At 37.0% G+C, this 25,208-nt stretch overlaps 1 protein-coding gene across 2 annotated transcripts in view; it reads left to right on the forward strand.

Annotated features, from left to right (window-relative positions):
• The window catches only part of LOC125665586 (uncharacterized), a 23,562-nt gene extending 13,788 nt beyond the window's left edge, over window positions 1-9,774 (forward strand). For both annotated transcript variants that reach the window (XM_056152328.1, XM_056152327.1), the window contains exons 8-10: window positions 179-265; window positions 2,973-3,096; window positions 7,455-9,774. In XM_056152328.1, coding sequence (XP_056008303.1) covers window positions 179-265; window positions 2,973-3,096; window positions 7,455-7,615 — 372 coding nt within the window. In that variant the 3' untranslated portion in view covers window positions 7,616-9,774. The remainder of the gene's footprint in view (window positions 1-178; window positions 266-2,972; window positions 3,097-7,454) is intronic.
• Window positions 9,775-25,208: the final 15,434 nt, after the last annotated feature.

The raw sequence follows: 25,208 nt of genomic DNA on the forward strand, positions 1-25,208 counted from the left end.
TTTTTGACTAAATGTGTTAAAATGCTGTTAATCTGGTGACTGGAACAAACCATCCTGACTGATCATGTTTTCCCTATATACATGTACATGTAGGTATATGTAGTTTTTATATGGAATCTTTATTTTCGTTTGCTTTTTCATAACTCCATCCATACATGTACTACTTTTGCTTTTGTAGGAAAAGAAAAGAAAGGACAAAGAAATGTGGCAGCGATTGCAGAAATTACATAACGTGGATGCCAGCACCTTGCCAAGTTTAGAAGAGGTAGGAGTTCAGAAATCCTGTTTAATTATCTGTATTTATCTGTCTGCCTACCCATTTTTTTCAAAAATCAGCGACCAGCATATTAGAATTATAAAAAAAAAAAAATGAATAAAGCTACACAATATTTTTTTAATTCTAATGAAAGTGCTTTCATTTGAAAATCCTATGGGAATATATAGGAATATTCTTTTAATTAAAATTCTTCTCAAATATAGCAGGGCCATGATGAATTATAATGAAATGCAGGCATCACCAAGTAGACTGTAGATTCAAGTTTGTCCATCTTGTGAGGGTGGGGCCACAATAGGGGATCTAAGTTTTACACGGACATATAAAATCTTAAAATCTTCCCATTAACAGCAGGGCCATGATTACTGATATTGTTATGCAAGCATCACCATCTACATATAGTGCAGATTGAAAGTTTGTTTAAATCATGATCCAAAGGGTAGGGTGGGGCCACAATAGGGGATCAAAGTTTCATATAATCATAATGATCAAATGAGGACGATTAAAATACATTTTACTATATAGTGATCTGTTTTTACAGGTTGGCTTTACATGTATATAATATGTTAGCTGGGGTTTGATGATTTAAGTGATGAATGTTGCAAAACGTGGTCTGGGTAATTATAATTGCATTGCGATCAAGCAATTTCAGTGCAGTTAATTTTATGCAGATTGTCTTTTCTTTGATACTGGTCAAGATGAATGAATTGTAATCCATAGGAAAGCGATTGGCCATATATAATATTGGATTAGTTTGGCGCAGATCGAGAAATTTTTTTGTACATATAGCTTTGTGAAACTGGATTTTTTTTTAACGTTACCATCTTGTTCGACCATTTTTCCACTGATATATGATTAATAATGTCCGCACGGAATGTTAAACTGATGATAATTTGGTAATGCAATATTTTAGCTAAGTATTTCAATGATTACAACTTAATACTTTTTCTGATAGAATAAATTAGCCAGTGGCTGCTTCTGTAATACAGTTTATTTCTTCACATCGAACGAAAATGGTACTTAACATACATGTACGTAGATGTACGAACTGATCACATACATGTATCTGCATTAAAATGAAATATGGTACTTACATATGTATGCATGTATAAAAGTGATGTCTTGGAGAAAGTACATGTATACATTTATAAAATGTCTTCAAGTCATATGTGATTTGTGGCTTAATTTCTACATAAGAAAGTATAATATATTTCACAACAGGCCCAACGAATCTTGTCAATATTTTCAGTTTAAATTTATATAAAAACAAGATTTGATTGAGCTAGAAAGAAATAGTGTTCCCCATCACTGGGTCCAAATGCATTCTTGACCACCTTTTTCGCTTCGGTTTTATAATCTAGTACTGGCCGGGAGGCACTCTTTCCTTTCATGTTTGTGATGATTATGTAATATGTTTGCAATAAGGCCAGTTTGGCCCAAATGGTTATGTATAATGTGTATTGTGATTGTATAATGTGTATTGTGATTGGCCTCCCAGTTTTCCATAACTACACTCTTTTTTTAAATAAATGACAATTTTGGAAAACATAAAATTTGTGTTTTGTTGTTTGAGCAAAAAACAAGCTTCATCGAAGGCAGCATGCTTATAACAAGCATTTCAAGAAGTTTTACTTAAATATAGATTTAGCTGCTCAGGATGAGCGGAACAGAAGAATTTGGTAGTGCATTGATAAATTCTAGTGTAAATGCTTTGAAGCTTTAAGTGGGTTTTTTTTCACCCTTGGAGTACATGTAGCTAATGGTCTATGCTGTAAACCAACTTTCATTCACGGCTACTTCATTTCATGATTCACCTGTGGTAAACTGGTTCGCAGCAAGAAATTTTCATGATCAAGCTTTTTTTCAAGCATATGATAGACATTGGTTAGCAATTAGAAATATTTGCGACGATGAGGTTCTTGTGAATCTCGCGAATGTTGGTTTACAGTATTATGAGGCCACCTCTACTATAATTGTTATAAATTCAAGTGATCTTTAAAATTGTTTATACACTGCACAGTTGAAGATTTTCAAGCAAAATAAGATGTATAGTCACTGTAACACACTGTGTAGGGTAGATACACCATACGAATTGCCATGTCTTTCCATCTGTCATCTGAACCCCCCCACCCCCCTCTTCTTACATGTAGTTTGAAAAGAGGATACATTAAGTCAAGTTTATCACAAAGATTGCTTATGTCAGGGCATTGCAAATGTGTGTCTTAACCCAGAATCTAGGTCATTCAATCAATTTCTAGGTCACTAATTTACAAAATTATTTTTCTGAATCACAACTTTGGCTTACACTTGACACAGCTACTGACGGTAAAACAGTCCATGGAATAAAGTGAAGTTAAAACATTAGAAATATATGTTACTTTGTAATGGAGATTACGAACACCCATTAAAGTGAACCAAAACTAGATCAAATAAAAAACAAAATTATATAAAAAAAAACCTAAATTATTAATGTGAAAATATTTAATAAGAATGTGAAATGATTACTAAGTGTAAATAAGAAACTAAAATTAATTTGGTTTCACATATAATTAAGAATTTTGTTGTTATTTAGTTTTGGTTTTTATACTAAGTTTAATAGTGAGCAGTGTAATGTACATAAGGTTTGGTAGTGAGAAGTCGACCAAATTAGGCATGGGTGTCTCTTCAAAATCTCCGACGAGTGTCTTTGTTATTGTAGAAGACGGCTAAAATGAGACATGCTGCCAGCGAGCCTCAGTTTCAACCAGAGAATCCGGAGGGAGAGTTTACAGAGTGTGCAGCCAACACGACAGTGTTTCCCCATTCCCAGAGCTTTACTTACGGTATGTGTATAATACTGTCACCTGAAGTATGGACACTCCAACACCCCCACACCCCCCTCCCCCCCTTTCTGATTTTTTTGTGATGATAATTTCTCCCATAATTTGTGTATTCCCTATTTATCCCATCCCAATTTCAATTTATTATGTAATCTTTTCATGCTTTTTGTAAGCTTTAGAGTTTAGCCATCTACTGGTATGATATTTTAATTATGGTTGCCAAAAAAAATTCAGAATGGGGGGGGGGGATATAGTGTTCATACTTCAGGTGCCTTCGGGGTATAATCATACCAATACAGTAAGCTGTAATTGTACTCATCCACTGCTTATTCCAACAAGTCATTATACACGAGTAATGAAATATTCACATCCACGGCTTATTCCAACAAGTCATTATACACGAGTAATGAAATATTCACATCCATTCACAAGACGCCTTCATTGCAAAATCTGAGTTTTTATCTAAAGTGAGATTTTCTTATCAACAATTCTTCAGGATCCGTATATATATATTCGTCAGTAGATTTTTAAACAATGTAAACAAGTTCCATTATGACGTCATCCTCGTGACGTTATGTGGGCAATGTTAAACATAGTGGACATTTTGATTCGAGCGGGGAAGGCAGTTTTGATATTTTTCCATTTTACAAAGTAAAAGAGGAAAATGAACAATTACGCAGAGCCAAGGAAAACTATTTCATAAAACTGTTTAAGCCGAAACTAAACTGTTAATATTTTTACTACATGTTATTTAACATGTACATTTTACATAGAATGTCTCCTTTAATGTACAGGAAATCAGAGGCGCTTAAAACTTATAGACTGAACTATTTTAAATATGTCTGTATTTTTAAAAGTGCCTAACATTAACATTGTATAATGTTCTGACGTCACAATCGTGACTGTATTATGTTTAACGTTGCCCACATAACGTCACGAGGATGACGTCATAATGGAACTTGTTTACATTAAAATTGTTTAAAAATCTACGGACGAGCCTGCAGGGCGAAAGCACTATAGATAAAAGTTTGAGTATTGGATTTTATTTTTTGACTTTATATAATTATATATATATATATATATATAATATATATATATATATATATATATTATATATATATGTACATGTCTATTATACTTGATCATTCTAATATTATACTCGATCATTCTAATATGTAGACATTTTGTTTGTTATCAACTTCTGTAGTTTAGTTTTAGTGTTATACATGTAGTTTGCAGTTTTATTTAGTTTTCATTTCTATGTAAATATTCTATTGTCCTTAAAGGGACTGGTTCACGATTTTTGATAAAAATATTTTTCATTTTTGATGGTAAACATTTAAAATATAACTTACTCATTTAATGTAATTGACAGCCAACATTTTGATCCTCTGAATGAATGAATAAAAGCTTTATTTTAGCCTTAAATATGTGTTATGTAAACAAAGACTCAAGTCTTTTTATGTATATGTATACAAACAAACAAGTGAAATATTGATTTTGTAATATAAAGCATCTTAATTTTGCATAGTCACAAATTTTAACTTTTAGATGACACATTTTACCCTAAAACTGCTTGAAATATGAAAGATATAATAAACTTAGATCGATATCCATTTCTTTTGAAAATCTCATAACGTATACCGTAATCTTTGTTTACAAAACAAATGATAGTCTCTAAAATGAACTTCAGTGATAATGTATAACCTTAATTTTTATGTGAAATCTTTTAAACACATTAGACAGTAGATTGTGATCATTAAAAGTGAAAAAGAAAATTTTGGGGAAAATCGTGAATCAGTCCCTTTAAAAAGGGTCAGGTCATCTAAAAAATTTGACAGTTCTATAGTCATTGGTCAATTGCTTGTTATATTATACTTTTTATTAGAAAAATATGCGGTAACTGAATATGATATATCATATCAAATATTTATAACTATACGCGTGGGGGAAATTTATGCATTTAATTATTACATGACCGCGTAATTAGTGTAAATTTCCACCACAAGTAAATAACAACTCTTACAGTATTAGATCCAACACTTTTGTTGCTGGTTTTTAATGCTTTATATATACATTTATTATATACCCATCAATGTATCGTTCTTTGATACTGTGGATTTCACAGCGTGTGATCCGGTTTTCCGGATCACCACACTGTGGTTTTCTGATTCCGTATCAGTATCCTCTGAAACTGATGCCGTCACAATGACGTCACAATGCAACAATGCAACATTATTTGTGGAAATGTTGACCGCGTCACAAACGAAACTGCGTACACAAAACATAATTTCATGGTATGTCTGTGTTTTTGATCATTTGGATTACATTTATTATCTTATAAATGTGGATTTAAAATGCACAAGGGGGTATATAATAAATTTATCATTACTACAGTAACTTGATCCGAAGAGTTGGATCACGTCTCGTTGACAGGTGCGGATCATCAGATCGAACTCGACGCTTCGCGTCTCGTGTGATCTGATGATCCGCGCCTGTCAACTCGACGTGATCCGACTCTTCGGATCAAGTTACTGTAGTAATAATATATATGTATTCACACACACTCACATATATAAATGTATATATATATATATATATATATATATATATATATAAAGCACTGAAAATGACCAACGACACGAACAACAGTGAATTGTCAAATTTTCAGGACAACCTCATGACGATAGAATTTTTACATAGAAAAGGAAACTAAATAGAAAAGGAAACTAAAACTACAACTAAACTACAAAAGCTGATAACAAACAAAATGTCTACATATTAAACTTATTGAGTGTAATATGTGGCAACAGAAAAGTCTGTTCCCATCGAGCGTCAAGATAGATCTGAACTGACTCGTCCTACGCTGGATCAAGTCAAAAACTTAAAAAATTTTTCTTTGTTTTTGACTTGATCCAGCGTAGGATGAGTCAGTTCAGATCTATCTTGATGCTCGATGGGAACAATGTTTTACATGCAAATATATAGGGAAATCTTTTACTCAAGAACCACTGGGCCAGGAAACTACAAAGAAGTAGGTCAGTTTTTAAAGTCATTTGGCCCAAAATATCGATGATTTCACTTGGAGCTCAAACCCTGGCATTCAAATAAGGAATGGATTAGCAAACCCAAAATCCGCTCAGTTTTGATCAGCAAAATGATTTATGTCATATGACAAGAGCTAGAAGTTGGCATAAAATTGCAAAAATGCCATTTTCAATGAAAATATCCACAAATTCAGGTGGTTTTCTTTTCAGAAAACATATAGCGCATGCGTCGAGCAAATTCATATTCAAGTATGTTTTTCATCTTAAAATAATACACAATATATATCATTTTTATTTTCCTCGACAAATGTGCACATCTTTTCCTGAGCAATAATCTGTATGACATTTGACAGTTTTCAGGCTTATTTGAAAAAAGGCAGGAAATGTCTTATTCATGATGTCATAATGCTATCCAATTAGAAATATCATTCTGATTTTGTTGACATAGTATACCTGGCATATATTTTACTTTCTTAAAACGCTTATTAAGGTTATTTCCAGACACATTTTATAGAGAGAAAATTTTTGGCCTTTTTATGTATATAATTGTACCTTGTTCTTTACATTATAACTTCCTGAAATAGTGCAGATTCAAGTCTGTGAAAATCATGGCCCCGGGGGGGGGGGGGGGGGGGGGGTAGGATGGAGCCACAATAGGAATATATAGGGTAAATTTTACCTTATGCTCCAACTGGAGCGAAGAGGATAGGTAGGTATATAGGGTATATCTTGAAAAAAAACCCAACTTTTTCTCAAGAACCATAGGGCTATAAAGGTTTACATTTACATGAAAGCTTCCTGTCATAGTGTAGATTTCAGTTTGTTAAAATCACGGCCCCCGGGGGAAGGTTGGAGCCATAATGGGAGGTCAAAGTTTTACATACAAATATATTGGGAAAATCATTAAAAATCTTCTTCTTCTCAAGAACCACTGGGCTAGAAAAATTTACATTTACATGAATGCTTCTTGACACAGTGCAGATTCAAGTCTTTAAAAATTATGCCCCCCCCCCCCCCCCCCCCCCCCCCCGCGGTAGGATGGGGCCACATTAGGGATCAAAGTTTTACATGCGATAATATATATGTATTGGGAAAATCTTTAAATATGGGCCGAGGTGACTCAGATGAGCGATGAGGCCCACGGGCCTTTTGTTTGAAATACATGCGGGCATGAACTGTTATTGAAAATAACATGTCAATAGTGCATATGAAGTTGAAACACAAGCTTCTAGTTGTTGTTTGTTTTATACTTTTATAGTTTATAATATGATATGAATAAGCTAATTATGGGTTAAATGCTGTGTTTTATTGTAGGTTCTGGAGATGATGAAGTCGAGCAGGTAATGAGTTCACTCATCAGTGAGTTCATGGAAGTGACCAGTTGTGAGAACTCGGAGACCGCACGACACTACATCGACAAATGTCAAATGAACATCGATCAGGCCATCGTCTGTTACTATGATGACATGCCTTAATGATACTTTCAAGAATCTTATTTTTGTGAAAATGGAAGTACATTCAGATTTGTTATTAGGAATACTTGTTTGATGGTGATCACAACTTACTTTCGTATCCTCCCTAGTCAGTTGTTCAGGAGTCTAGTTTTTCATCTCTCATATTTCACATGTGAATTTCTTCTGACAAGACCTTTCTTTTTGTACCAAACCTTTTCACCTCGTGACCTTCACTTTGGAGTTTGACCTACATTTGAAAGACTTTAACTTTGGCCACAACGCTTAGTGCTAGTTAAAACATGTACCCAGGTTTCATGTATTACATGTATATTCCTTGTGACAAGAATCTTCTATCTTCACTTTGCTACCAAACAGGGGTATCAGTGTTTCACTGCATGAAAGGTGAAGATAACGAACAGTGATCAATCTCATAACTCCTATAAACAATACAAAATAGAGAGTTGGGCAAACACGGACCCCTGGACACACCAGAGGTGGGATCAGGTGCCTTGGAGGAGTAAGTTTCCCCTGTCGACCGGTCACACCCGCTGTGAGCCCTATATCCAAATCAGGTAAACAGAGTTATCCGTAGTCAAAATCAGTGTGCCAAGAACAACCTAACAATCGGTATGAAACACGTCAGACAATATTTGACCCAATGATAGGTTGTATTGACGAACTAGATCGTTAAAATGACCATAGAATTTGCGAAATGCTGACTTTAAACGAGACTGTTGAAACCCCTGCACCTTTAACTTGCTTGCCAGTAGCCTGTCTTGATTTAAAAACTTATCATACGCAGAACAAGCTCTTGCAAATCGAATCATTTGAGAGATATAAACACGATATGCAGGTGATAAGATACATGTACATCTTATTTCAAAACAATGATTAAAAATACTATGCATGATTAGTGGCCCATATTGGAAAATACATGTACATTATTTCTGTAAACTCACATGAGAAACAAGGCCTCTAGGGATTACTGGAATTGTGAATACTTATTTCCCCCGATTCAGGAGTGCAAGCCTTGGCTATATAAACAAAAAATGTAAATATCTTCTTTAAACCTATTAACACGTGTAACGCAGATGGACTGTATTGTTGAACATCTCACTCAAGAAATTTGGAGAAAAAGAACACATTAGGATGTTTGGGAAATGTCCAAATTTCTGTTATCATATCAGAAAGCAGGGCTACAGCATGAAGACAACACTAATCCCCCAGAAGCATCAAGCATGAAGACAACACTAATCCCCCCAGAAGCATCTTCATCTCCTTCAGTCAAACACAAATAGCAAATAGTCATATCATCAGCTTGATTGAATATTGTTTAACGTCCCTCTCAAAATATTTCTCTCATATGGAGACGTCATCATTGCCAGTGAAGGGCTGCAAAATTTAAGCCTATGCTCGGCGCTTACGTCCTTTGAGTAGGGAGGGATCTTTATTGTGCCACATCTGCTGTGACATGGTTTTTGCGGTCTTGTATGAAGGACCGAGGCTGAATGTTTAGTGATAATGACTTGAGAGGGCTCTACCAAAATTGTGATATTTCTGACCTGTATGTTAAGAGGCCAGGTTCAAGGATTAGGCTATATAGATCATAGAGTTTGAAAAATGAAATTTTTTAAAATCATTTCCTTTACTGCTATGTTCATCAATTTTTGTCCTTTCATCCTAATTTGCATTTACACCACAAGTTTGTATGAAAGAATTATTACATGTAGAAGATTAAAAAGTTCAAATCAAAGGTTGCTTATGACCAGAAAATGTGTAATGACCTTGAACTGATGTTACCTTGTGAACGTCAAGGCTACTTATAAAAGATTTTCCAGGACACAACTTTGTAATGACATTTGTCAAGGACATAAATTTATGACTTCAAATTTTTAAATTTTAATAAGATAATGCACTTTCTGTTACTATATATTGTGGGTCCCTGACTTGCAAAGACATTCTTCTGTTAATTAAATCTTGTATGCAATGCAGTTTTGGGGGGGGGGGGGGGGGGGTGATTACGTATGATGTATCCATTTTAAAAATAATATGCCATTCCATTTTTTTTTTTTTAAAATGTTACACGTATATAAGTCTTCGAATGCTTGGTCTTTCAATTTTTTATTTCATGAATTGTCAAAATTAGTATTGTCTTGTAAATAAATATTTAAAAATAATAATTTATGTATTTAATGAGTAACATTTTACAGTGACGCTGAACGAGTTGAATGCTGATGGAGAGTAATTATTGTTGATCAGTGATTTTCAGGAACAGCAGATGGAGATTTTTGGAACTGTCCCATTCTAAGAAACTACCAAACCTTCACACAATGGAAGTACATTCATAACATTGTCAAGTTGAAGGTCATTTATGACCAGAGCAGTGGATCTGACTTATGAAAGACTACCTTCTCTATGAGCCGATCGCGGTAGCTCAGTGGTAGAGCGTTCGCCTCGTAACCGGGAGATCGTCAGTTGGAGGTTCGTTGAAGCCATAGCCGCGTCAAACCTAAGACGTTAACATCATTCTATAATTAGAGGTCGCGTCATCAAGCTAACACTAGCACGTGACCTGTGTGTACACAATGCGTTAACATAGATAGTGATTGCTTCTTCGCCAAACGGCCGGCATTTAGAAGTGAGAATCACGGGTCTTACGGATTGGACCTTCAAAACGAAGGTACCGTGTCGCGGCAGGCGCTGGCACATTAAAGAACCCTTACTGCTACGGTCGTGAGTGCTAAGTATAGTTTTAAGTTCGTGGTACAGTAACTTCACCTACAGACAGTGACGTGAAACAAAAAGCAGCCAACCATTCAAATTGTGCCTTTTAAACCGTGCATCAGTACACTGTAAGTCAAATTCCAATGGCTTTACCAACTATTTTACTATTGTGAGATCAAGAAATTATGTTGTCAAAGCAATTATTGACTTTTGATTCGGTCAACTCGTGAATCTACGAACCTACTTAAGTACAACCTCGGTCAACTAATACTTGACCAGGCCCGTTCGTTCACGAGTAGACTTTTGTACGAATAAACCCAAGAGATAATACACACATTCCCTTTTCTTTCAGCCTACCAGTGACGACAATGAAAGGTGAAAATAACAAACCGTGATCACTCTCATAACTCCTATAAGCAATATAAAATAGAAAATTGGGCAAACGGGGACCCCTTGATATACTAGAGGTGGGATCAAGTGTCTCGGAGTAAGCATTCCATGTCGACCGGATTTTGTCTCATACAAACCAATATATATCTACCATGCACCCATCTTCGATGTTTTCCTCAAAACTAAAAAGGCAGGCCAAATTTGTTACCCAAAAGCATGAATTTTACAAATGACGGCAAACAATAGTCATTCAACTCTCTGCCTAGTACGTCATTCACAGGGAGGCGGATCCAGATCTTACGGGGGCGGAAGTTGACTTGTCAAAATTTGCCAGGCGAAACGGAGGAAGTACAGTTTACAGGAAGAGTTATACTGATGGCGATTTATTGATGGAGAGGTTTCAAATAATTTTGTTGTACATTGAGGAGAAATACTGTTTAACCTTCAGTGCTTCAGTCATTTTATCTACGAAATATTCCCTGAAGATCCGGGTTAGAACAGGTTCTCAGTGCCCCTTGTTTGTCGTAAAAGGCGACTAAATGGGGCGGTCCTTCGGATGAGACCGCTAAAAACGAGGCCCCGTGTCACAGCAGGTGTGACACGATAGAGATATCTCCCTGCTCAAAGGCCGTAAACACCGAGCGTATGCCTAAATTTTGCAGCCCTTCAACGGCAATGGTGACGTCTCCATGGGAGTGAAAGATTTTTGAGAGGAACGTTAAACAATATACATCCAACCTAGGAAACAGAGATTGCTTGAACTGCATAAAAGTACATTTTACGAGGTGCTGGATGTTTTCCAAAGTAAAAACAAGAGTTAAGTACACGTGTACACCCGGTATGTGTTGCGGGGAAACAATAAAGAAATGTCTGACGTCAATTTATAAAAACAAATTAAAATAAAACAACTAGTAATTATATCATTATCACCCGGATTTTGTCATAATAATAGTCTGAGTTGTAGATCTAAATGATGTAGGAATCAAAAGAAAGCAAACACTAAATGCATTGATTCAGGACTACAATTTATCAGGTAGATGCACAGGAAAACTCATGAACAAGTAAAGATGACAATGATTAATCTCATCAATGAAAGGTGAAGATAACGAACAGTGATCAATCTCATAACTTCTATAAACAATACAAAATATATTGTTGGGCAAACACAGACCCCTGGACACACCAGAGGTGGGGTCAGGTGCATAGGATGAGTAAACATTGCCTGTTAATGCACACAATATAAAGTTAGGTTTGTTCACGCTTCAGGACTATAAGGACCAGGGAGGGTCCTGAAAGGGTTTTATGTATGAAGGCGTTTTCATTTAATGTATAGATAACAAAAAGTAGTTAATCTTGTAACTCTCATAAAGAATACAAAATTAAGAGTAGGGCAAACAAGGACCCCATGACACATCAGAGGCAGAATCAAGTGCTCAGGAGGAGATCCCTGTCGAGCGGTCACACCCATCGGGAACCATTATCTCGATCGGGTAATTAAACAGGGTAATCCGTAGTCAAATTAGTGTGTAAAGAACGTCTTCAATTTGTATGAAACATGTCAGACAGCATGTGGTGGACCTTATCTTAATATTATCTGTGTGTCTGACCCCAAACAGGAAATTTTCGATGATCCCTTCAAAATATCGACCACTTTGATAAATATGCTCAATGTTTTTGAAAAAAACTTTCAGTGAAAACAAATGATGACAAACGTTAGTCATTCACCTCGTGTACAATTGCGTGACTTTTAATGAGATTAAATTTACAATTCTCGGTCTCGTACGTCATTCACAAAGGGCCGATCCAGGATCTTTGCGGGAGGAGTTATTCAAATGTACTATACAGCTATACAGATGGTAATTCACTGGTGTCTTTCGGATTTGCAAATATCTAGGAACATAGGGGAAATTTTCCAATTTCAAATCTGGTATACGTAATCTTACCTCACATAGTAATATTAATGAAAGTAAAATATTACATGCTACTTTTTGACGATTTATCTTCTTCATATCAGTTATGTAAAGCAGCAGGCAGTGGTGATTAATAACGGTTCTTAACCTCATTTTCTGAATCTTGACGTTTTCCTATTTTCCTATCATTTCTCAGTTGTGTAACGTGCATTAAACTTCTCTTGCCTTCGTTTAATTTTTATATTATGATGTTATATACGAATGAGTTGCTTACCCTACCAGGGCTGACTGGTGCAAGTTCCAGCCGTGAAACTCGGCATGGGGTTTAGTACCAGCTTTCGACAAAGTCTCCCAAATACACTTTGATTCGCCCCAATTCAGATGTTGTGTCCGATTTGACAGAATGTGCCAACGCAAGAAAGCCGAACCAATGACGGGGCTAAATGAAGGATTGGGCTAAGTGTGGGATCAACATCGTCGAACCTAGTCGAAAAACGTAATCAAGAATTAAAGTTGGTAAAGGGATTATCCCTCGGCCTTTGTGAAGATGAAGTCATAGTTTGTTTGTAAGATAACGTATATGATATCAATAGGTTAAGATAGGTAGTCTTAAACACAGTTATATATTTCATTGTAACTTGTTATAATTGTATATGCTTTGAGAAATGTTTTCTTTGTTTTTGGTTGGGTGGGGATCCGGGTTAGAATAAGTCCTCAGTAGCCCTTGCTTGTCGTAGAAGGCGACTAAATGGGGCGGTCCTTCAGATGAAACCGCAAAAACCGAGGTCCCGTCTCAAAGCAGTTGTGGAACGATAAAGATCCCTCCCTGCTCAAAGGCCGTAAGCCCCGAGAACAGGCCTAAATTTTGCAGCCCTTCACCGGTAATGGTGACGTTTTCATATGAGTGAAATATTCTCGAGCGGGACGTTAAACAATAGTCAATCTTTGTTTTTGACATCGAGAAAGATTCGACTGTCGATATCTCCTGACGAGAAAAGGGAGACTGATTGGACAAATTGTTTCATTTGTCTGGTAGAGAAGGATGAGGCATTGATGTCCCCTACTATTCCATCAGATGAAATCAAATCGGAATACTCTGACATTGCAAAAATTATTCCCGAGTTAAGAAGATTGACTGAGATGCTTGTATCCTTAGATATTAGGCGACCCTACCGACCTTCGATTGATTGATTGAGGTGTTACGCCGGTTTAGCAATATTTCAGCCATTTTACGGCGGTTAACTGATTGAATGATGTTTGGTTGTAAGTGTTTGAGTTTCCCCGACGGCCCCCAGTGAGCCTACTCTTTTTCGAACATCAGGGAAACGATCTTTTGCGTTCCAAGGGGGTTGTGATCCTTGACACGGAACACCCTTTAACGTTCCATCCGACGGACATAAAGTTAAATATATACAAACAGGTTAAAAAACAAAACATTCGTGTATAAAAACAGTTGTATTATAAGAGTTTTCAAATTTTTCTGTCAAAGTCACATTCTTGTAAATATTGTATAATATAATGATAGTCAATATTTGTAAAAAGTTATTTTGTTGATTGTACACTATTAAAAAGTCCTATTTCGTATGGACGTGAAATCACAACATTCTAAAAGAATGTGTTGTATAGTTAATGGACAGTCACACGATATGCATTCAGGCTGAGGTTCTCTGTTGAGTAGGTACGAATGTGTCAATTTTGAATGTCCGATGCATATTCGTACCGACCTTCAAGGATGGATGATAGCCGGACCAGAAATCAGCAGACTGGTTGACCAATTTACAAATGCAAGTATGAAAGGTGAAGATAACAGTGATCACTCTCATAACTCCTATAAGCAATACAAGAAAAATGGGCGAACGGGGACTCCTGGATATACTACAGGTGAGATCAGGTGCCTCGGAGTAAGCATTCCATGTCGACCGGATTTCGTTTCATACAAACCAAAATATTTCTATCGTGCACCCTTCTTCGATGTTTTCCTCATAAAACTAAAAAGGCAGGCCGAATTTGTTACCCAAAAGCATGGATTTTTACAAATGACGGCAAACAATAGTCATTCAACTCTCTGCCTAGTACGTCATTCACAGGGAGGCGGATCCAGATCTTACGGGGGCGGAAGTTGACTTGTCAAAATTTGCCAGGCGAAACGGAGGAAGTACAGTTTACAGGAAGAGTTATACTGATGGCGATTTATTGATGGAGAGGTTTCAAATAATTTTGTTGTACATTGAGGAGAAATACTGTTTAACCTTCAGTGCTTCAGTCATTTTATCTACGAAATATTCCCTGAAGATCCGGGTTAGAACAGGTTCTCAGTGCCCCTTGTTTGTCGTAAAAGGCGACTAAATGGGGCGGTCCTTCGGATGAGACCGCTAAAAACGAGGCCCCGTGTCACAGCAGGTGTGACACGATAGAGATATCTCCCTGCTCAAAGGCCGTAAACACCGAGCGTATGCCTAAATTTTGCAGCCCTTCAACGGCAATGGTGACGTCTCCATGGGAGTGAAAGATTTTTGAGAGGAACGTTAAACAATATACATCCAACCTAGGAAACAGAGATTGCTTGAACTGCATAAAAGTACATTTTACGAGGTGCTGGATGTTTTCCAAAGTAAAAACAAGAGTTAAGTACACGTGTACACCCGGTATGTGTTGCGGGGAAACAATAAAGAAATGTCTGACGTCAATTTATAAAAACAAATTAAAATAAAACAACTAGTAATTATATCATTATCACCCGGATTTTGTCATAATAATAGTCTGAGTTGTAGATCTAAATGATGTAGGAATCAAAGAAAGCAAACACTAAATGCATTGATTCAGGACTACAATTTATCAGGTAGATGCACAGGAAAACTCATGAACAAGTAAAGATGACAATGATTAATCTCATCAATGAAAGGTGAAGATAACGAACAGTGATCAATCTCATAACTTCTATAAACAATACAAAATATATTGTTGGGCAAACACAGACCCCTGGACACACCAGAGGTGGGGTCAGGTGCATAGGATGAGTAAACATTGCCTGTTAATGCACACAATATAAAGTTAGGTTTGTTCACGCTTCAGGACTATAAGGACCAGGGAGGGTCCTGAAAGGGTTTTATGTATGAAGGCGTTTTCATTTAATGTATAGATAACAAAAAGTAGTTAATCTTGTAACTCTCATAAAGAATACAAAATTAAGAGTAGGGCAAAGGACCCCAGGACACATCAGAGGCAGAATCAAGTGCTCAGGAGGAGATCCCTGTCGACCGACCACACCCATCGGGAACCATTATCTCGATGGGGTAAACGGGGTAATCCGTAGTCAAATTAGCGTGTAAAGAACGTCTTCAGTTTGTATGAAACATGTCAGACAGCATGTGGTGGACCTTATCTTAATATTATCTGTGTGTCTGACCCCAAACAGGAAATTTTCGATGATCCCTTCAAAATATCGACCACTTTGATAAATATGCTCAATGTTTTTGAAAAAAAACTTTCAGTGAAAACAAATGATGACAAACGTTAGTCATTCACCTCGTGTACAATTGCGTGACTTTTAATGAGATTAAATTTACAATTCTCGGTCTCGTACGTCATTCACAAAGGGGCGATCCAGGATCTTTGCGGGAGGAGTTATTCAAATGTACTATACAGCTATACAGATGGTAATTCACTGGTGTCTTTCGGATTTGCAAATATCTAGGAACATAGGGGAAATTTTCGAATTTCAAATCTCGTATACGTAATCTTACCTCATATAGTAATATTAATGAAAGTAAAATATTACATGCTACTTTTTGACGATTTATCTTCTTCATATCAGTTATGTAAAGCAGCAGGCAGTGGTGATTAATAACGGTTCTTAACCTCATTTTCTGAATCTTGACGTTTTCCTATTTTCCTATCATTTCTCAGTTGTGTAACGTGCATTAAACTTCTCTTGCCTTCGTTTAATTTTTATATTATGATGTTATATACGAGTGAGTTGCTTACCCTACCAGGGCTGACTGGTGCAAGTTCCAGCCGTGAAACTCGGCATGGGGTTTAGTACCAGCTTTCGACAAAGTCTCCCAAATACACTTTGATTCGCCCCAATTCAGATGTTGTGTCCGATTTGACAGAATGTGCCAACGCAAGAAAGCCGAACCAATGACGGGGCTAAATGAAGGATTGGGCTAAGGGTGGGATCAACATCGTCGAACCTAGTCGAAAAGCGTAATCAAGAATTAAAGTTGGTAAAGGGATTATCCCTCGGCCTTTGTGAAGATGAAGTCATAGTTTGTTTGTAAGATAACGTATATGATATCAATAGGTTAAGATAGGCAGTCTTAAACACAGTTATATATTTCATTGTAACTTGTTATAATTGTATATGCTTTGAGAAATGTTTTCTTTGTTTTTGGTTGGGTGGGGATCCGGGTTAGAATAAGTCCTCAGTAGCCCTTGCTTGTCGTATAAGGCGACTAAATGGGGCGGTCCTTCAGATGAAACCGCAAAAACCGAGGTCCCGTCTCAAAGCAGTTGTGGAACGATAAAGATCCCTCCCTGCTCAAAGGCCGTAAGCCCCGAGAACAGGCCTAAATTTTGCAGCCCTTCACCGGTAATGGTGACGTTTTCATATGAGTGAAATATTCTCGAGCGGGACGTTAAACAATAGTCAATCTTTGTTTTTGACATCGAGAAAGATTCGACTGTCGATATCTCCTGACGAGAAAAGGGAGACTGATTGGACAAATTGTTTCATTTGTCTGGTAGAGAAGGATGAGGCATTGATGGCCCCTACTATTCCATCAGATGAAATCAAATCGGAATACTCTGACATTGCAAAAATTATTCCCGAGTTAAAAAGATTGACTGAGATGCTTGTATCCTTAGATATTAGGCGACCCTACCGACCTTCGATTGATTGATTGAGGTGTTACGCCGGTTTAGCAATATTTCAGCCATTTTACGGCGGTTAACTGATTGAATGATGTTTGGTTGTAAGTGTTTGAGTTTCCCCGACGGCCCCCAGTGAGCCTACTCTTTTTCGAACATCAGGGAAACGATCTTTTGCGTGCCAAGGGGGTTGTGATCCTTGACACGGGACACCCTTTAACGTTCCATCCGACGGACATAAAGTTAAATATATACAAACAGGTTAAAAAACAAAACATTCGTGTATAAAAACAGTTGTATTATAAGAGTTTTCAAATTTTTCTGTCAAAGTCACATTCTTGTAAATATTGTATAATATAATGATAGTCGATATTTGTAAAAAGTTATTTTGTTGATTGTACACTATTAAAAAGTCCTATTTCGTATGGACGTGAAATCACAACATTCTAAAAGAATGTGTTGTATAGTTAATGGACAGTCACACGATATGCATTCAGGCTGAGGTTCTCTGTTGAGTAGGTACGAATGTGTCAATTTTGAATGTCCGATGCATTTTCGTACCGACCTTCGAGGATGGATGATAGCCGGACCAGAGGTCAGCAGACTGGTTGACCAATTTACAAATGCAAGTATGAAAGGTGAAGATAACAGTGATCACTCATAACTCCTATAAGCAATACAAGAAAAATGGGCAAACGGGGACCCCTGGATATACTACAGGTGAGATCAGGTGCCTCGGAGTAAGCATTCCATGTCGACCGGATTTCGTTTCATACAAACCAAAATATTTCTATCGTGCACCCTTCTTCGATGTTTTCCTCATAAAACTAAAAAGGCAGGCCGAATTTGTTACCCAAAAGCATGGATTTTACAAATGACGGCAAACAATAGTCATTCAACTCTCTGCCTAGTACGTCATTCACAGGGAGGCGGATCCAGATCTTACGGGGGCGGAAGTTGACTTGTCAAAAACGGAGGAAGTACAGTTTACAGGAAGAATTGTACTGATGGCGATTTATTGATGGAGAGGTTTCAAATAATTTTGTTGTACATTGCGGAGAAATACTGTTTAACCTTCAGTGCTTCAGTCATTTTATCTACGAAATATTCCCTGAAGATCCGGGTTAGAACAGGTTCTGAGTGCCCCTTGTTTGTCGTAAAAGGCGACTAAATGGGGCGGTCCTTCGGATGAGACCGCTAAAAACGAGGCCCCGTGTCACAGCAGGTGTGACACGATAGAGATATCTCCCTGATCAAAGGCCGTAAAACCGAGCGTATGCCTAAATTTTGCAGCCCTTCAACGGCAATGGTGGCGTCTCCATGAGAGTGAAAGATTTTTGAGAGGAACGTTAAACAATATACATCCAACCTAGGAAACAGAGATTGCTTGAACTGCATAAAAGTACATTTTACGAGGTGCTGGATGTTTTCCAAAGTAAACACAAGAGCTAAGTACACGTCTGACGTCAATTCATAAAAACAAATTGCAATAAGACAACTAGTAATTATATCATTATCACCCTGATTTTGTCATAATAATAGTCTGAGTTGTAGATCTAAATGATGGAGGAATCAAAAGAAAGCAAACACTAAATGCATCGATTCAGGACTACAATTTATCAGGTAGATGCACAGGAAAACTCATGAACAAGTAAATATGACATTGATTAATCTCATGATTCCTATAAAAAACACAGAGTTAAGAAAAGGGCAAACACGGACATACCAGAGGTGGGATCAGGTGCATAGGATGAGTTAGGATCGTCGTTTATGTTAATGCACAATATGTAGAATTAGGTTTGTTCACGCTGCAGCTCTATAAGGACCAGGGAGGGTCCTGAAAGGGTTTTGTGTATGAAGGTGTTGTCATTTAATGTATAGATAACGATTAGTAGTCAATCGACAAAGTCTCCCAAATACACTTTGATTCGCCCCAATTCAGATGTTGTGTCCGATTTGACAGAATGTGCCAACGCAAGAAAGCCGAACCAATGACGGGGCTAAATGAAGGATTGGGCTAAGTGTAGGATCAACATCGTCGAACCTAGTCGAAAAGCGTAATCAAGAATTAAAGTTGGTAAAGGGATTATCCCTCGGCCTTTGTGAAGATGAAGTCATAGTTTGTTTGTAAGATAACGTATATGATATCAATAGGTTAAGATAGGTAGTCTTAAACACAGTTATATATTTCATTGTAACTTGTTATAATTGTATATGCTTTGAGAAATGTTTTCTTTGATTTTGGTTGGGTGGGGATCCGGGTTAGAGTAAGTCCTCAGTAGCCCTTGCTTGTCGTAGAAGGCGACTAAATGGGGCGGTCCTTCAGATGAAACCGCAAAAACCGAGGTCCCGTCTCACAGCAGTTGTGGAACGATAAAGATTCCTCCCTGCTCAAAGGCTGTAAGCCCCGAGAACAGGCCTAAATTTTGCAGCCCTTCACCGGTCTTCATATGAGTGAAATATTCTCGAGCGGGACGTTAAACAATAGTCAATCTTTGTTTTTGACATCTAGAAAGATTCGATTGTCGATATCTCCTGACGAGAAAAGGGAGACTGGTCGAAAAATTGTTTCATTTGTCTGGTACATAAGGATAAGACATTGATGTCCCCTGTTGATCCATCAGATAAAATAAAATCGGAATACTCTGTCCTAGCAAAAGTTAATTCCCGAGTTAAAAGATTGAATGAGATGGTAGTATTCTTAGATATTAGGCGACGCTACCGATATTCGAGGATGGATGATAATTGGACCAGAGATCAGCAGACTGGTTAACGAAGTTACAAATGCAAGTATAAAAGGTGAAGATAACAAACAGCGATCAATCTCATAATTCCTATAAGTGATACAAAATAGAGAAATGGACAACACGGGTCCCTAAATATACCACAGGTGGGATCAGGAGTCTAGGAATAGTAAGCATCCCCTGTCGACTGGTCACATCCGCCATGAACCCTATATCTTGATCAGCTAAACGGAGTAATCCGTAGTCAAAATCAGTGTGTCAAAAAAGGACATCTTGTTTGTGCTCAATGATCTAATGTTATCAACCTTAATTCCAATATTCATAATGAGATACGGAAATATTAACTTCAAATAAGTTAAACCACGAAGTTTATTGTCACAGTCTGGTTTCTTTGACAAAAGGGGGCACTCCATGGGTCCTTAAAAATGGGGCACTCCATGGGTCCCTACTCTGGACAACTCTAATGCCGTCATTTACACACTGATTTTAACTACGGATTACACCGAAGAGCTCACGATGATTGTGATCGGTGAAATGGGATGCCTACTCTTCCTAGGCTTTTGTTTCCGCCTCCTTTTTTTGTCCAGGGTTCCATGTTTTTCCTTTTCTTAATAATGACATAATATTGCATTCTTGACAGGATTAATTAAAATCATCACTGTTCGTTATCTTCATTTGTTCATTAATAACCTAACATCCTTAGGTAAGTGTAGATGGTTCAAATGATGGCTCCGGGAGATACGGTTATGCCACATTTGGGGAACAAACTTTTATATTTGAATGTACATGTATAAGTAAAAATCTCTTAAAATAGTATTCTTAATAGCAACATTGTCATGATAAGTCTGATTGATATTCGAAAATCCGTAGGTAGTGTAGATTTAAGTACATGTATGTTAGAATCTTGACCCTGGAAAGCAAGATGGGGACTCAATTGGGGTTCAAAGCGTTTAATAGTAATGTATGTTCGTTATCTTCACCTTTCATGTATAAAGGGGAAAAAAACTCTTCAAAGCCAACACGTGTCATCAGGTAGTGCAGATTCCATTATTCAGATAATGGAAAAAGATGAGGCCACAGTAGGAAATGACATGGCAATATACGAGTAAATTAATATGCACCATTAATATGCAAAGTTACGGTCTGCGAAATGAAATGAATTGTTTGCGGACGTTCTTTGACGCTTGTATGATTATGTTTCTTGTATCAATTGAAACTGTTTTCCAACAGGGGCTAAGCCCGTTTTGGGCCCGAACTGTGATACCATAAATATAGAAAGGGGTCTAACTCTGACACAGATAAAAAAAACTAACCACTCGCTTCAAATGCCTAAAAAATCTTAAACTAGGTAAGCTATGCGTAATTTGTTGTTTTCCTTGCATAGATTAATGTTTTAACTACTTGCATGCCAAATTTCAAGTCACTGTTTCTTAAAATAACAAAGATATACGTCATCGTTTTCTCTATTTCACTTGTTTATTTTTACTAGGACATTTACCGGTCCAGGTCACGGAGTCGTTTCTCGCCTATGACAGCAGCGAAATTCAGACTAGTATGGAAGATTTCGGACCTGTCAATTAAAATTTCACATCAATTATACGCTACTTACTTCCTCATATCTTAATAATGTTCTTCGTGTAGACGTTACACGACTTATTTTTTCTCAACAGCATCAACTGTTGACAAGAGCTGCCGTTTTAATGAACGCACTAAATACCCGATAGACTTAAAATCTCAAATACCTTAAAACTGATCAAAACATTATTCTTGTAATATTGCACTTAGAGAAGGAAATTGAACATTATTTCTTGGCTTTTTTAATTTTTTGTTTTTGTTTATTCTATTTCATTTAGATTATTATTACCCATTTTCCCCTTCTTTAAAGTTTTAGACATTTCGGGTATTTAGTGTATACATTAAAATGGCAGATCTTGTCAACAGTTGATGCTGCTGACGAAAAATAAGTCGTGTATCGTCTACACGAAGAACATTATTAAAATATGAGGAAGTAAGTAGCGTATAATTGATGTGAAATTTTAATTGACAGGTCCGAAATCTTCCATACTAGTCTGAATTTCGCTGCTGTCATAGGCGAGAAACGACTCCGTGACCTGGACCGATAAATGTCCTAGTAAAAATAAACAAGTGAAATCGAGAGAACGATGACGTATATCTTTGTTATTTTAAGAAACAGTGACTTGAAATTTGGCATGCAAGTAGTTAAAACATCAATTTATGCAAGGAAAACGACAAACTACGCATAGCTTACCTAGTTTAAGATTTTTTAAGCATTTGAAACGAGTGGTTAGTTTTTTATCTGTGTCAGAGTTAGGCCCCTTTCTATATTTATGGTATCACACAGTTCGGGCACAAAACGGGCTTAGCCCCTGTGTGTTTTCCGAATTCTTTGGTGCTGGTCAGGGGCGGATCCAGGAATTGCGGTTATTGGGGGCGCAACCTAATGAGGCAGGAAGTCCAGGGGGCGAAGCTCCTGGATTTTAAAGATATTATAGGGTTTGAAATGTGTCTCCTATTTAAGTCATTTGTACTATTTTCGATCATTTTTGATAAGGTGAAATTAATAAAATGACGCAAATTTAAAGGGTTTCTGGAAAAAATTAAGTTCTCCAACTAAAGTTATTTAAGAAATCAAAAGATTTTGTGATTTATTTCTCCGGGAGGAAAAATTATTGCTTCTTTTATTGTGTAGTACATTTTTCTAAACAAGATACCACGATTTACCATAATTTTTTAAAATTTAAGTGGGGACGCGCGCCGGCTGCGCCCCCCCCCCCCCTTCCCCCACCTTAAATCCGACACTGCTGGTTATCTGCATTTGTAAATAAAAATACTGTTTACACTCAAGATTCAGTAGCAAGCAGAATTGGAATATTTGGGGAAAACGTGTATACAAAATAATCGATTTACATGGGTAACATCACTCACCGGCGTCATTTTGGATCTGCTATTGTTCAGTTGTTGTGATTTTTAGATTTGAAAAAAATCTTTTATTTCCATTAGATAATTTTACCCCATATAGTGACACCAATCTAGCCATGATATACCTGAACTTGTTTCAATACGACCTTGCTGTTCTGGGTTAGGTCAAGGTCATAGATCATGGTATGAAATGGAAGGTCTTGTCATAAGAAGTCTATATATAGAATGTGATAGCTTTACCTTTAATAGTGTAGTATCTGGGGAGTCTTCCCCAGTACGACTTGTTTATTCCCCGAATTGCAGAGGAGCGACTTCCGGCAGCACGAGATTTCCCGCGGTTATGGTACATGCCAGACGTACAGCAGGACCTACCCGAAGTGAGCAGGCAGAGCAGTTAAGTCCGCGGGACCCATGTTTTATGTACAGATACAGTAATAAAGACTACAGATACTTTATTGGCTCCCAACTCGAGGCCGCGGACTTACCTGGGTGGGTTATTGCATTTTTTTTTTTTTTTTTTTTTTTTTTTTTGCTTTCTCCGCAGTCACGTTGTTAGGTCGCCATATTGGCGCATATTGTTAGATTTGGGATTTTTCGTTTTTCTACTCGGGAATAGATTTCGATTTTAGTGATTAACAGGAATTTTTATTAATTACTGAATCAATTTAGACATTACTTGATTGCATTTTTGATACATTTTTTGTGGATTATTTACCACAGGGGTTAAGCCCGATTTGGGCCCGAACTCTGTGATACCATAAATATAGAAAGGGATCTAACTCTGACACAGATAAAAGACTAACCACTCGCTCCAAATGCCTAAAAAATCTTAAACTAGGTAAGCTATGCGTAGTTTGTCGTTTTCCTTGCATATATTAATGTTTTAACTTCATGTATTTGCATGCCAAATTTCAAGTCACTGGTTCTTAAAATAACAAAGATATACGTCATCGTTCTCTCGATTTCACTTGTGTATTAACTATACTACATTTTAACACCAAAAACATAACACTAAAATACATTGCCTGACAGCCAGTCGTGATTGCTGGACGCCTGTAATTTATTGTATTCTAAATACACAATTCGCAGAAAAACAAGGCGTTTTCCCATATACAAAAATTAAGATAACCTTCCAACTCCAAATACAGAATATGAGCAATACATAAATAACAATACTTTTAAATATACCTCAAATCCCCTCTATATAGCATCAGGGCCGGCCAGGAAAAAAACTAGAAATAAAACGATAAAAATCGCAAAAAACTCTAGAAAACCTGTGTCCGTTAACAAGTGCCGCTGGATGCAGGGGTTTGTGAACGGACCTCACAATTTATTTGTAAATGTTTAACCTTTGCATGGCATGGATGAAAACATAAGATTTAATTATCCATTAAGTTTCGTCTATCTCGTGACGAACGGCGGCTAGAAGTGAATACCTGAATTGCAGCTCGAAAACCTGTTTTTCTAACTCGCATTCTACTGGCTAATAATGGATCATTCCATTCTACCTGTACACTATACTGTACCGTCAATACAACATTTTCCCGCTATTACTAACGAAACGCGGGAAAATATAAGTATTAACTATACTACATTTTAACACCAAAAACATAACACTAACAGACATTGCCTGACAGCAAATCGTGATTGCTCTAGAAAATACAAAGAAGGGGGTGGAAAAAACAACCGACTGTGATAGAAAAACTCCTATAACTCCAGTGATTTTGACACCAAAAGGCGTTTCCCCAAAGAATCCACTATATAGCCATCTTTGGCAGTGTCACTTTCCCATCTACCGTGCCTTTTCAAACATCTTTCATCAACGTTCGAATTCGCTGCCACAGTCGCCCCACCTGCCCTTAAAGAATGAATACCTATATTAACGTGTTCACCAACGACAGTCTTTAACAAAGACAAAATATTGCTTCTAGCCGCAGTATAACTAAGCTTTTTGTTCTTATAAATTAATTTACAAACATCTTTAGACCTAAAAATTGGTCTAAATAAGAAACATTGCTTGTCATCAATTGAACCCAG

The sequence above is a fragment of the Ostrea edulis genome, chromosome 10 (genome assembly GCF_947568905.1).
Source record: "Ostrea edulis chromosome 10, xbOstEdul1.1, whole genome shotgun sequence".
Taxonomy (NCBI): domain Eukaryota; kingdom Metazoa; phylum Mollusca; class Bivalvia; order Ostreida; family Ostreidae; genus Ostrea; species Ostrea edulis.